The sequence below is a fragment of the Lonchura striata genome, chromosome 14 (genome assembly GCF_046129695.1).
Source record: "Lonchura striata isolate bLonStr1 chromosome 14, bLonStr1.mat, whole genome shotgun sequence".
NCBI lineage: Eukaryota > Metazoa > Chordata > Aves > Passeriformes > Estrildidae > Lonchura > Lonchura striata.
This window is the reverse complement of record NC_134616.1, coordinates 9,786,735-9,799,862: the sequence shown is the minus strand read 5'-3', so window position 1 is coordinate 9,799,862 and position 13,128 is coordinate 9,786,735. Positions and strand designations below refer to the sequence as shown.

The following is a 13,128-nucleotide window of genomic DNA, read 5'->3' as shown; positions in this document are numbered from 1 at the left end:
CCAGGACACACAGACACAGACTGACACACGGCTGTAACCAGGACACACAGACCGGCACACGGCTGTAACCAGGACACACAGACCGGCACACGGCTGTAGCCCGGACACACAGACCGGCATACAGCTGTAACCAGGACACACAGACCGGCACACGGCTCTAACCCGCGCACACAGACCGGCACACGGCTCTAACCAGCGCACACCATCACACCACCACGCGGCTCTAACCGCACACACACACGCACAACCATGCGGATCTAACGCGCACACGCACACACAAACCACTACGCGGTTCTAACGCGCGCACACGCGCACACACACACACACACACACACACACACACACACACACACACAACCACGCGGCTCTAACGCGCGCACGCACACACAAAACCACGCGGCTCTAATGCGCGCGCGCGCGCGCACGCCCCCAGCACCACGCGTCCCTAACGCGCGCCCGCGGAGCCCGACGCCCCCGGGACTTCAGCGCGCACGCGCGCGAGGCGCCCCGCCCCGCCCCGCGGTTCTAACGCACGCGCGCGGGCGTGGCACCGCCCCGCGGCCCCCGCGCGCAGGCGCAGTCCGCCCCGCCGCCTCCCCGCTCGGCGCGGCCGCGTCCCGCGGTTTCTCGCGGCCCGTCCGTCCCCTCTGACCCGGCGCCGCCGCTGCTCCATCCGGGCCCTCGGCGCTGCACGGGGAAGATGGCGGCGCTGCTCCCGGCCGAGTGGATAAAGAACTGGGAGAAAGGCGGCAAGAGCGAGTTGTGAGTGCGGGGCCTCGCCGTGGGGAGGGATGGGCGCTGCGGCCTGCGAGAGGGGGGCGAGGGCCTCGGCGGCCCGGGGAGGCTGGGGGGCGGCGCAGAGGCCTTCGGCCGGGGCTGCGTCCTTGCTGCTGGACGTGGGGTCGAAGCCGTGGTCGGGAGGAGGGCCTGGGCCGCTCTCCCGTCGGGTCCGGCCGGGTGCTGCCGCCCTCCGCCGACGCCCGGCCGCCGTAGCTGGGCCCGGCTGTGCCGGCGCCCCGAGCGCCCCATCCAGCTCCGGGCCGGGCTTGGCGGGGGTCGGGCTCATCTTCAGCCGCCCCCCGAGGTAATGCGGACCCCGAAGCGTGCCTGTGTCGCTGCTCTACAGTACTGACCTTTCTGGCAGAGGCCTCAGCCCCCGTTCCCGCTTTTTTACCGATTCCGGTGGGACTGGCCCTGTATTCTTTGATCCAGGCAGAGTACGGTTAGGTAGTCACTCCTGTTCTATTCCACAAAGTAACGTTTGTTCACGGAGGGGTTCGGTTGCCACCTCTCAAACTAATCCAGGTGTGCCAGGAGCTTTCCATTGTGGGCCTGTGTTTGTTTTAAGCCATCTTTATGTGGCAAGTTCACTAAATGTTGTGTTTCAGGAGTACAGCTCTTCAAAGGGCGCTTCACCAGTTTGGTCATTTCATGTTTCTCTGTTAGCTTAACAGGGGTGTTCTTTGCACTAGCTATATGTTTTTTATGCGCTTTTATTTTAATTCTTCCATGTGCTTTTGCTTTTTGTTGTAAGAAACAACAAAATTTTAAATTTTTCAGTTTTAAATATGAATGTTGCAGGGATCACTTAGAGAAACACTTCCTGATAATCACTCATTTTATTTTCTTTTGTTCGTGTTTTCTGAAAGCTTGTGCAGCTTTGGCAATGAATTTTCTTTGTGCATGAGGGGAAATGGCAGTGGGTTGGAGATTAGAGAATGTAGAGAATCCCGGCACAAAACACTGTTCTTTCCAGAGCCACCATTTTGTAGTGAAGGGGGCCCCCTTTATAGCCGTGTAATTTTTAGTTTGAATCATGCTGGAGCCATTATTTGTGTTAGTACACAAGCTGAACATGTTGAGAGGCTGGTGGAGTTTGCAGGAGAACAGACATTTCACAGCTGATCACGTAATGGCAACTGCACTGTTCTCACTGGGTTCCCAGCTCTCTGAGCTTTGTAAGAGGCAACTTACATGGCTTGTGACCATGATAAAACCTTCTAGGATTGTTCTCTCCCCTCAGAGCAGGACTTCTTTAACAGGGTGGGAGGAGAGTGTTCATCTGCTGTGGGACCAATAAAACAAAATGATTAGCTAGATTCTTGTATTTGTGGTACTTGCACTTCATTTGGAAGACTGCTTAAATGGTGTTCCAGGCGTGACTTAAAGAGCAATTTGCAGATGAGGCCATATGTTTTAAAAGAAATGTAATTGTGTCTGGATAACAGTTGTCAGGTTTTGCAGTGGTAGCTTTAGAAATTTGAGAAATATGCATGAACTTATTTTCTGGAATCTAAAGTATATGCATGTAGACAATATTTAGAGAACTTTTTTAGGAAGACAGCTTTAATGGGAGAGTCTTCAGTGTGTAACTTTTTGTTTCTTTTTCCAAAACTTCCTATCTTCTGATTAACTAGAGGAAAACGCAGCTGGGATGCTATCATTTCAGAATGAAACACATGAAGTGTTTTTAAGCATTAAAGTAAAAAGGGAATAAATGCAATAACACTACTTATTTTTATTGAATTATTTGTCTAATACGAGTATGCCCAAGAATAAAAATTACGTCTAGGTGTAAGTTTACCCTTGGTCTTTGTGGTTGAAAGTGAGGACAATTCATTAAAATGATGTTAGAAAAGTGGGGAGGGGAAGGATGCTACAGAATGGCAAAACTGACATTACTAGCAAATAGAAGAATTACAAAAATTTAGAAGGTTTTTGGTAGGCATTTTAGGGGGATAAAAACCCTTCATAATTGCTAAAAAAGATTAGTTCTTATGGAAAAATATTTACTTGCTGGAGTATGAAATGGCTTACAGGATCTGGCTAGATCAGTTGAGATAGTATTTTGGCAGTAGTTACCTAAATGAGAACACATTTCTATGTTTTGGGGGAATATGAAACTATATTGAGAGAAGAAAATGCTTTCTTTCAATTTGGCATTTCAACTTCTACTAGAATTTATTAATCTACTAGGATTAATAATGGATACTCTAAGATAATTATACTTTTTTTTTTTGTTTTGGGTTTTTTTTGTATTTTATTTTTTTCAATGGTGTGATATTTTTGATTATGTGATCAACTTGTCATGATTTAACAGTGCTATCCAGAAATCAGAAGGTAAGGATTTTATGTCTTAAGAGTGTCATAATGTTAATTAGTAATGCAGCAGTGACCATTTGCTTCCAAGACATTGTTCAGAGACATCGGTCAAAACTGTACAAGCTTTGGATTTAATTAATTAAGCTACTGACGTGTAATAGTATCTAATAAAAATACACAAATGTGGTAGTTTCAAGTTCAGATCTGTCTCTAAGTACACTTTATTAAAATATATTCATTTATTTGCTACTGCCAGATACTGGTGTGCAAATGAAGTTGGAATCCAAGTGTGATGACTTACGCTGCTCAGTCTGGACTCCTTGTAGACCTACTTGTGTGTGCTGTGTTTGAAGGAAAATTATTTCCACAAGAAGATGCTGATCTATGACTGCAGCCCACATGGGCATTTATAAGTTACATAGTAACTGGTACCTTACCTTGTTTTGTGAGAGATTCAACGCATCAAGGAGCCTTTAGCATGGATGGAGGGCTTTAATAGAGTACCTGCCTGGCAGTTCATACACTATGTTAAGCCTCAGGGTAAACTGAAGAAGCTTAACATTCTGTGAATGTGAAATTTTGGGAATTGATCTTTCAGGCGCTTGTAGCTTGGTCGTTACTTTAACTCAACACTGTAACATTGCTCATGCAAGTGAAGGGCTGAGAATCAGCAAAAGAGAGTTTGGTTTAGTTGTGCCATCCTATCTGCAAAATGCACTTGATTGTACTTTATCTCAGCTAAAGAACTACCTGCATCAGTTGAGTTATGCATATACTTAAATGCTAGCAGGCACATGCACTTTGTGATAATTACTGCTTTAATCCCCATGTGGGAGTGAAATGGAGGTTATAGGACGTGGTGTACAAGTTGGGAGGTCTCAGTTCCGGTGCTGCCTCTGCCATGCAAACTTGTTCACACTGTTTCAGAATCTATCCCATCATAGTCCAAAATAAATTTAATTTTGAAACTGTGGTTTTCAAAAGTAATTTTGTGTTTTTTTAAAAATATTTTTGACAGTTTTACTTTCAGATGAAGAGATGTAGGTTTTAGTAGAGCAGGGGAAGTCCTCCATCATAAGCTTGCAGCAATGAGCTACCAGGTCAGAGTAATAAGTCAAATGAACACTTACCAGATTGTGTCTTGTGAAGGTGCAACTGTTTTGATTTTAATTTCATGCACTCAGCTAAGACTAGATGAACTAATCACTCAGCTTGTTACTGGAAAGGAGGGCTTGTACCTTGTCTTCAGTCAGCAGGGTGCCTCTGTGGCCTCCTAGTAAGTGCTTCAACTTGCAGAGGTGGCTGGAGATTTGGGTTTTGACCAGTTTTCTGCCAGGTTTCTCAGTTTCACTGATCTAACTGATGGGAGGGCCCAAACTGCAACTGAGAAGGGCAGAAGTGTTTGTGAATGTGTCCCATTTCTGCAGCAACAAGCCATTAAATCAGTGCAGCTGTACTGCCTGGCAGCCCCTACAGAAAAGGTGGTCTTGCTTTGAGAGAATTCCTCTAGAAAAGAACAGAATCATAAAAAGAAATACTTTTGCCCTCTTTTTTTTCCTCCAATTTAATAATTCAGGTGGTTCTAATTGCAAATATTAAGCATGTTGATTTGCAGATCGTCTTGGAGTTTTTTTACTATTTTGATCAAGCAGATTTGGGTCTTAAAGTAACGTGGTGTTGTTAATACTATTTTGATACTGCTGGAGAGGGAATGAAAAGGGGTTGAAACTCTGATTTTGTATTAAGATGTACTTAAGAGAACTTATCAGTCCAAGCCAACAGGGTTGTTGCTCTTGTAACCTGGTTGAGGATACCATCTTAGGACATAGGGGCCGAAGTGTCTATCTCAGAAAAGTTTTTTTGGCATCTGATGTTTCAATTTACTGTTATTTGTATACAGAATTCAGAAATGAGTGCTTATAGGGTACCTTCTTTATGAAGAAGTAATTAAAATTTAAGAAAATTTATTTTTATTAAATTGATACACTCTTTGGGAACAGTTGGGAGAAAAATCTATTCTTTTAAAAAAATATTTACTTATCATTAATGAAAAATAAAATACCTATTCTCCTGTTTGCTGTCTCTATTCTGGTTATTTCCAAATATATTGCATTATCCTCAATAGTATTATGGCATCTTAGCCATACTTTTTGCTGAGGTTCTGTTTCTGCTCATTGTTATGTGTGAAACTCCCTAGTTTCCAGTTGTCTGAAGGGTGTGTATACCTTATATTTGCTAATTATAGTTCTTTGATGCTGGAACAGCTGTTTAGTCCTGCTAGTGGTAATCTATATAGGATGCAAATAGAATGAGTAATAGATTGCTACAGAACTATTTTTTACTGTTAGTTTTCGTGATAAGCCTCCGTAACAATTGCACATATCTGCATTTTTTGAGACAGCTTAAAATGGCTCCCACAGCAAACTGTAGGCTTGCCATCTTATGTAGGACTGAGACATAGCTCTGATACCCTCCTCAGTTTCTGCACGTGAAAGATACTTGAAAAATATGTGAACTTTTGGTTGAAAATGTGCAAATGTGACAAAAGTTCTTAAATTATTCCCTGGTGTCTGTTATGATAAAGATAAATCACTACCTTTCTTAAATACTGTCACTTTTAAATATGAAACTGCTTTTGAAACCTCTTGCTGGGGTGACAGTAGTGGTAGAGAAGAGGGAAGATCCTTACATCTTGGAACCATGTCCATTTCTAAGCTGTCAGTGCAGTGAAGCAGCCTGCTCTTTAAGCATTTATTTTCTAACACAGAGAACTATTAATTGATCTCATGTAACAGTCTGCACAGTACTTGGAGTGCTTTTTGCATGTGGCTGTTTGCTTGAGGAAACCCTGGGAGCAGCCAGTGACAATGCAACATGACAGGCTTTTGCTTCCTAGAGTGGATTTTTTTAGGGACTAGAAGAAAAAATTCTGTCTTACTCTTTGTGAAATATTACATGAGGAAATCATGCACATAATTTAATGTTAAAAGTTTTTTACAGGCATGAGTTTGAAAACTACCATAGTTATTCTATGAGAAGCATATCGTCATTAGATAATGACAGTAGGTTATTGCTAGGACTTCCATGCTTCCACATTGCCTCCTGTTCTTACTTTTCTCAAGGAAGCATAATGTTGGGAAGAATATTTATATGTGTTTGAGATCTATTGGGAATCTTGTGTTTCTTTGCTGTAAGTTCTCTGAATTAGGTTTTACTTCGGAGAAATTAAAATATCATCCATTTCAACTGCCTACATCTAAAGCTGTTTTAGCCAGAGCATCAATGAAAAAAGAAACCAGAACATTTGTATGCTAATATCTAATGATTTTTTTAAACATTTGTTTTATTTTAGTGTGCAGCTGTGTCGTGCTCTCAGTGAAAACAAAAATCATGATGTGGGTTTCAGAGGTAAGTTGTGTGGTTTGTTGGTTTTAGTTGAATAGGAAACAAGCCTGGAAACAGTTGATTATGGTACCTTTGCATGTATGTGCTTGGAAGGTTCATGTATGGTGACCATTAGTGTGTGCTAAAGATGAATACTACAAATACAAACACCCACTACAAGGATTGCTTTCAAACATCCAGGGATTTTTTTTGTAGTGGGTCATGGCAGCATCATCCAGTGTTTGATCTGTGCTGTAGAAAATGGAATTCCATTTTGCAAACTCAACATAAAACTAGCTTTTATTTTAAAAGTTAAATATATGAACCCCAAGGTGTGAAAGTGAAATTATCCTGTGTAAAAATAAATTGTTTTAATTCACCCACAGTGGTTTGTAGTCACCACATTACTGACTGCATGATTTAAGACATTAAGATCTGTATAACTTGTTATTGAATATAGTTTACTGAGCAAACCATAAAAGTGCAAGGTGAAAGCATGGGCTTTTGTTATTTTTCATATAGTAAAGCCACAACATTTTTGTGTATTATTTAAGAACCTTACAGATTTATCACAGCTGATTTTACAACCACCATGTTTACACTGCAAGGTTTTTCTCAAGTGGAATACCTCTGTTTAGTGCTTCAGCTTATTACAAGCGTTTTTAAGGTTGCATTCAGTGGTTGTAGGAGACTTTCCTTAAAAAAAATGAAAAATAATCCGTATCAAGCATCTTTTCTACAAGTAAATTTTACTTTCTTCTAGAGAAATAGTTTTTAAGGTCATATTTGTGATGAGACGTTACTGGGAAAGGTACTAGAACATGTTCTATGTATGAATAATATGATATGGATGGGAATTAGAAGGTAAAAGTGTCTTTGCTAAGCCAACTGTCAAGACTCAGGTTACTATATCCAGGATGGTAATTTTTCTTCCCATTTTACTGTACTCTCCAGAGAAAGTGGATCATTGCTCACTTTATGCCTGTGTGAAATCTTAGCTTTTGATGATTACTTTATTATTGCTAATAGATTAAAATTTATCTCCTTTGTTGGTAAGGGAAGCATATCCCCTTTACGTGTCTGTTGTCTGAAGTCTGCAGCATTACTGTAAACATTGCCTTAACAGACTAGGATTAGCTAATATGTTCCTTAGTCACCTCTTGTCTTTCAACAGATATTCAGCAGGCTTTGTATGAGCTTGCTTACCACGTTGTCAGAGGAAACTTAAAGCATGATCAAGCTTCTAATGTTCTTGGTGATGTCATAGTAAGTATATATTTGTAACAATTGCATACTTATCAAAATCTTTCTTATAAAAGGCCAGATAACATCCAAGCAGGAAAATATTCAAGAGATTTTTCTTTGATGTGTCTAAAAAGAAATTCTTGTCAAATTCTTCATTTGCGTACACTTGATGTATATGTAGACTGGCAGGGTTCCATTTTTTCCCTTTTCATGGTGAGGAATAGATGTTTCAGCAAAACTTAAAAGTTAAGTCTCTTTTTAAGGGCACATAAGTGAAGTTGTTAATAAATGCTAGAAATAAATGTCACTTTCTCATGCAGCACATCTGTAATGCCACCTGGTTTAAATCTTCAGAAATTATTTCTTATTTTTGGTAAATTGCTGTTTTGATGTGCATGGAACATTAAGGACAAATGTGTTGCAATAATCTAGTGTAACCTTCTTTGATTTTTTGAACTTAAGCACTGATGTTGAGGGAAGGCAAGGCTCTAGGGCACCTTGCTGTTGGGGTGGCATGTAGGAAATCATAATCTGTGTGGTGCCTGAGAAACTGCAGGTCACTTTCTCACAGAGGGATAAAGAGCCTTGAGCTAAAGAGGTGGAAGGACTAACCAGGGGGTTTTGTCCCTGATCACAAAATACACTTAAATTACATTTCAAGGTTGTGGGGTTTCACTACATATCAATAGTTAGCACAGCACTTACATTAGATATTAGTCAGTAATTAAACATATTCATTATTAATATGAATTATTAATAATATACAAATATACATTACTAATTAATTAGAATTTTATGATGAAGCATTATTTTATATAATGCAAACATTTTCTAAATTTGCATATTGGAATTTCTGTGTTCATTAAATGGGATCTTGTTTCTTAGGAATTCCGAGAAGACATGCCTTCTATCCTAGCTGATGTATTCTGCATATTAGGTAAGTTGGGTTCCCTTCCTTTCAGCACTGCAACAGATTTGGAGAAATTAATGTTTTGTATATCTGCTTGTTGATGTCTTCACAGCATTTCATTAAATTTGTAAAGCATGATTTATCTGTACAAAGCATGTGATTCTTCCTCAGTGTATCTGTGCTTCACTTGTTAATGTCTCTTCATTCTGTTTTGTTCTGTTATAGTTTCCAGAAGTTTGCCTATTAAAGGCAGTGGAAGTTGATCTGCCAAGAATAGTTAAAGGAGCTAGCTTGTAAGAATGTTGGATGTTAGCTAATGGCATCAATGACTTAGTGATGTTATCATTCTTAAATATTTTTAATAAAAGTTGACTTACTGGTAGGTAGATAGTTTCTCTTTAGAATGTATTCTGTAACTATTTTTGTCTGTACAGTCACTGTTAGTGAAATGGAGCTACTTGTCCAGAAATCTAAGGGCAAATGGCATTAAGTCACTATCTGCCAGCTGAGCAGGCTTTAAAGGTGTGCATATCTTATTCTGATGATAACTTCTGGATTTTTATGTTGTGATGTTGATCCCAAGCTGTTGCTCTCATGTCTTCCAACTGTAACTGCCTGCAGTTTCTGTCTTGCTCCATGTCTGTGTTTTTCAACAAATTTCAGAAAATTCTTCTACTGATCTGCTCATCACAGGTCCTGTGTGTTCTGTGTATTGAAGGAGTGAGACATCTTCTGTGCTGTGCTTGCTTGTGAAGAGAGGCACCTCATTAAGTTTGCATGTGCAGCCTTGGTTTTATACATCTGGATGATAAATTTTGACTTTGTTTTATTCATACTGTTTCATTCTGTGTACTTGTATCATTTTGTGATAACTAATTTTCACAATGTAGTATTACACTGATGTCCTTTTGTTTTTTAATCTGCATTGGAAGGCTTGAGTAGCTGCTTCTTGAACTACTTAAATACCTGAAACTAGTGTATCTGTCTGCCTTTTTCTATTTAGTTTTCTTTTCCCTCTTTACTTTAAATGAGTGTGTAGCCAAATGCCACGTTTTCACTAGTATCAGAGAATAGTATGGCTAAGGAGCTGGGTTTCAAACTCTGGGACAAAGGACATTTGACTGTTTCTTGCTTGTTTCCTCCAACCCCTTTTTTACTCTAATAACTATTTGCTGCTATCAGGACTTTTTCTACCCAATTGTGTGTGTTTCACTATGAGAGAATTTTAATTTGTCCGCTCATCCACATACACTGGAAATATTTATTACTGCAGCTTGTTCTTTGGCTGAGAGTATTGGCTGCTAAGGTCCAGGCAGATCTGGCTGGTCTGTTGCCTCCACTTCTACCCTGCTACATCACTTTAGGGTCTTCTTTCTGACATATTTGTTGCTGATGTTCTCTTTGTGGGTATGTGTGGTGGGTATTTTGTTAGTTTGTTTATTGTAATGTCTGTAATGCATTCTTTTATGGAGTTTTCTACTCCTTGTGCAGTTCCTCACTTCCTGTAATGATGTGCTTTTTTAAAACTGCTTTAGAAGGTTTGCTTTCCTGGCCAGTGTTCCATGGCCTGTCTTCCCATAGGAGCAAATTGCTTTCAGTAGTTGACAATACAGAAGAAATTAATGGTAATACAGCACCATTGCTGCTAAAAGACTGCAGACAGACAGTAAATGGTAGTTCTCTGAAGCTGCAGGAAAAATGATTAGAACATTGCCTTAAGGTGGGGATCATGCAGTTGTCTTCAGTGGTTTGTATTTCTGGCTTTGTGCTTATTATTGATCTTCAATGCTTGCCATAAATGTTATTGCAACAGAGAATGGCAAGAAAAATTATTGCAGCATTCCTCTGGTTTCTGTTTTATCTTTTCATGAGACTTGTGGATGTGTGAGAATTGTCACCAAATATTATGTGAATCTCATGGGGGATGAATAGGTGGGAAGTGGCAAGAAACTGCCATGTTATTAATAAGTTCTTTGCCTTGTGTTATCATTAGTATTTATCAGAACAGTTACTAAAAGAAGAAACTCAAAATTTCACAAGTAAAAATGCTTTTTTCCCCCATCATCTTTTGTAGATATTGAAACAAGTTGTTTAGAAGAAAAAAATAAGAGGGATCATTTTACACAGCTGGTATTGGCCTGTTTGGTAAGTTACACCTGGGAAGTCTTTTGGAAAAAATGCATGTCAGAATTTGATAAGGGAAATAAGAATGATGAAGCTGGATTTTATTCCCCAGAAAAGACTGTAAGAGTGTTTTCCAAATGCCCAAATAATTTTACAATTCTCTCCAAAGTGTTGTGATAGAAGAATATAGTATCGCTCCGTCTTGAGCTCTTTTAAGAGTTTTGAGAGAACTTAAGTTTTTCCATCTGTTGGTTTACCAGAAATTTTGCTTCTGAATTATGCCTTGAGGTGCACTTCTTTATGTAACCTCCTCTTGTGTTTAGAAGTAGCATTCCTAAACACATGGAATAAGCTTGATATGTAGGAAAGTTCAACATATGAAAATAAGACTTCTTAAAAAATAAAGAATACGCTTTGTATATATGCAGTTCTTGGTAGTAATGTCCCTGGATGCTATGCAATGTATGCTTGGTAACCACTAATTAGACTCTAGGGCTTGTTTCTTCAGAGTGCTCTTGTATATAAAATCTACCACTGTAAAATTCCAGTTTCAGTTAATAGTGTGTCAGTTTTGTCTGCTTCTGTGTTTGAAGCAAAATGCAACCTTTTTTCTGTTGTAGTTAGAAAGCATATGTAGAATAAAGTAATAATTGTGTGGTTTCTAGGTCTTTGTAATTGATACATTTGGTGTGTGTTTTTGGTGTTTTTTTAGTATCTTGTATCTGACACTGTCCTAAAGGAGCGTTTAGATCCAGAGACACTGGAGTCATTGGGACTCATCAAGCAGTCTCAACAGTTCAATCAAAAATCTGTTAAAATAAAGACAAAACTATTGTAAGTTTTGGGGCAAGGGGTGTTTGGGGAGTGGGTGGGGATGGGCAATGAGTCTGGTAACAATGTTTTCTACCAAGTACTCAGTTTTCTTTGGGAAATGTGTTTTGTTGCACTTTTACTTCCCATTGACAAAAGAATTTTGTTAGCCCTTAGTTCTCAAACTCTTGAGAAGTATAAAATCTTTCTCATGTTAACTATAGCTTTTGCTACAGGGATTCCATATACACAGATTAATTAATATTTATTTGTTATACGTGAATTTACAAAGTATAACTAAATTGATTATCGTTCTTGCATCAGTTAAGAATAGGTTTTGTTTTCATAACTAGGCAAACATAGTTATTTTAGTTTGGGCAACACGGGTTATGGTTTTTTGGTGTATGTTTGGTTTCTGTCTCTTCATCCAATGTTTCAGTGTGAAAGAACATTGCATGAAACATGAATAGGTTCTTAAGCATGGACTGCCAGAGAGCAGTTCTCCACAGTAGTGTGTAGAACAAGCTTTCCTGTTAAGTGTAAGTCTAATCTTTTTAATTGTTTGCATTTGAAATAAGAGCTGGATTTGTTTGGAGAGTGCGTGCTCCCTTACAGGTATTCATATACTGCATTTAATAGTTCTTGCAACAGCTCAAGTTAATATCAAGTTCTTAAAAATGTGTTCAAAATTAGCATTTTGTATAACAAATTGCTAAGAGCATAAGTAAGCTTCACTAGATGCATGTTACACAACGGTATTTAATTTCTCTTTATTTGCAGTTATAAGCAACAGAAGTTTAATTTGCTAAGAGAGGAGAATGAAGGTTATGCAAAACTCATTGCAGAATTGGGTCAAGACTTATCTGGAAATATCACTAGTGATTTAATCCTTGAAAATATCAAATCTTTAATAGGTAAGGAATTTATTGAAAGAATGTGGGTATTGGTTTTCCTGTATGATCTTATGACTACAGAAAGTAGATCATCTTGGATATAATTATGGTATTTTAAAGTTCCCATTTCTGTGAAAAAATTAATTTTGGGAATGTTGTGTAGGTATACTTAAATATTGAATTTATGATGTAGCTATAGATAAGCATGCTGTGATTTTAACATCTTTTGAAGATGTGCTTATCAGGCATATTGGAGCATAACAAAGTGATGCTTTTTGCTATTGAATGTATCAATTCAATGCATGAACATTATTTTATTCTTGAAGATACTGAATGAATGATTCCTTGTGAAGAGAAATGAGAAGTAGTAAATGTTCTTCCTTTATCTAGTTTTTTTAGTGATTTTTCCCTATTTCTAAGTTGAGTCATTATGAGAATCTCACAAAGTGGAGAATGTTAAAAACAGGAAATATCTGTAATTACCCTTGTTTTACACTTCCCTTTTGAATAAAGAATTCTTTAAAATATATTGATTTTTGCACCAATGCCTGTCTGATATGGTGCCAGTGCAGTAATGGGCAAAAGGCTATGCTGCCATTTTATAAAAAAGTCCCTTTTCCCCTTCAAATAAACAAACTTTTCTCTTGTGCTGGCAATAAT

The 13,128-nt window shown here is 38.9% G+C and overlaps 1 protein-coding gene across 3 annotated transcripts in view; it reads left to right on the top strand.

The window, feature by feature from the left end:
* The first annotated feature begins 571 nt into the window (after window positions 1–571).
* The window catches only part of THOC2 (THO complex subunit 2), a 49,162-nt gene continuing 36,605 nt past the window's right edge, over window positions 572–13,128 (top strand). For all 3 annotated transcript variants that reach the window (XR_004148311.2, XM_021548460.3, XM_031504792.2), the window contains exons 1-7: window positions 572–762; window positions 6,455–6,510; window positions 7,661–7,752; window positions 8,617–8,668; window positions 10,716–10,786; window positions 11,478–11,599; window positions 12,356–12,489. Coding sequence is in view for 2 of the 3 variants with exons in the window: in XM_021548460.3 (XP_021404135.1) it covers window positions 701–762; window positions 6,455–6,510; window positions 7,661–7,752; window positions 8,617–8,668; window positions 10,716–10,786; window positions 11,478–11,599; window positions 12,356–12,489 (589 nt within the window). In the remaining variant the exon portion in view is untranslated. The remainder of the gene's footprint in view (window positions 763–6,454; window positions 6,511–7,660; window positions 7,753–8,616; window positions 8,669–10,715; window positions 10,787–11,477; window positions 11,600–12,355; window positions 12,490–13,128) is intronic.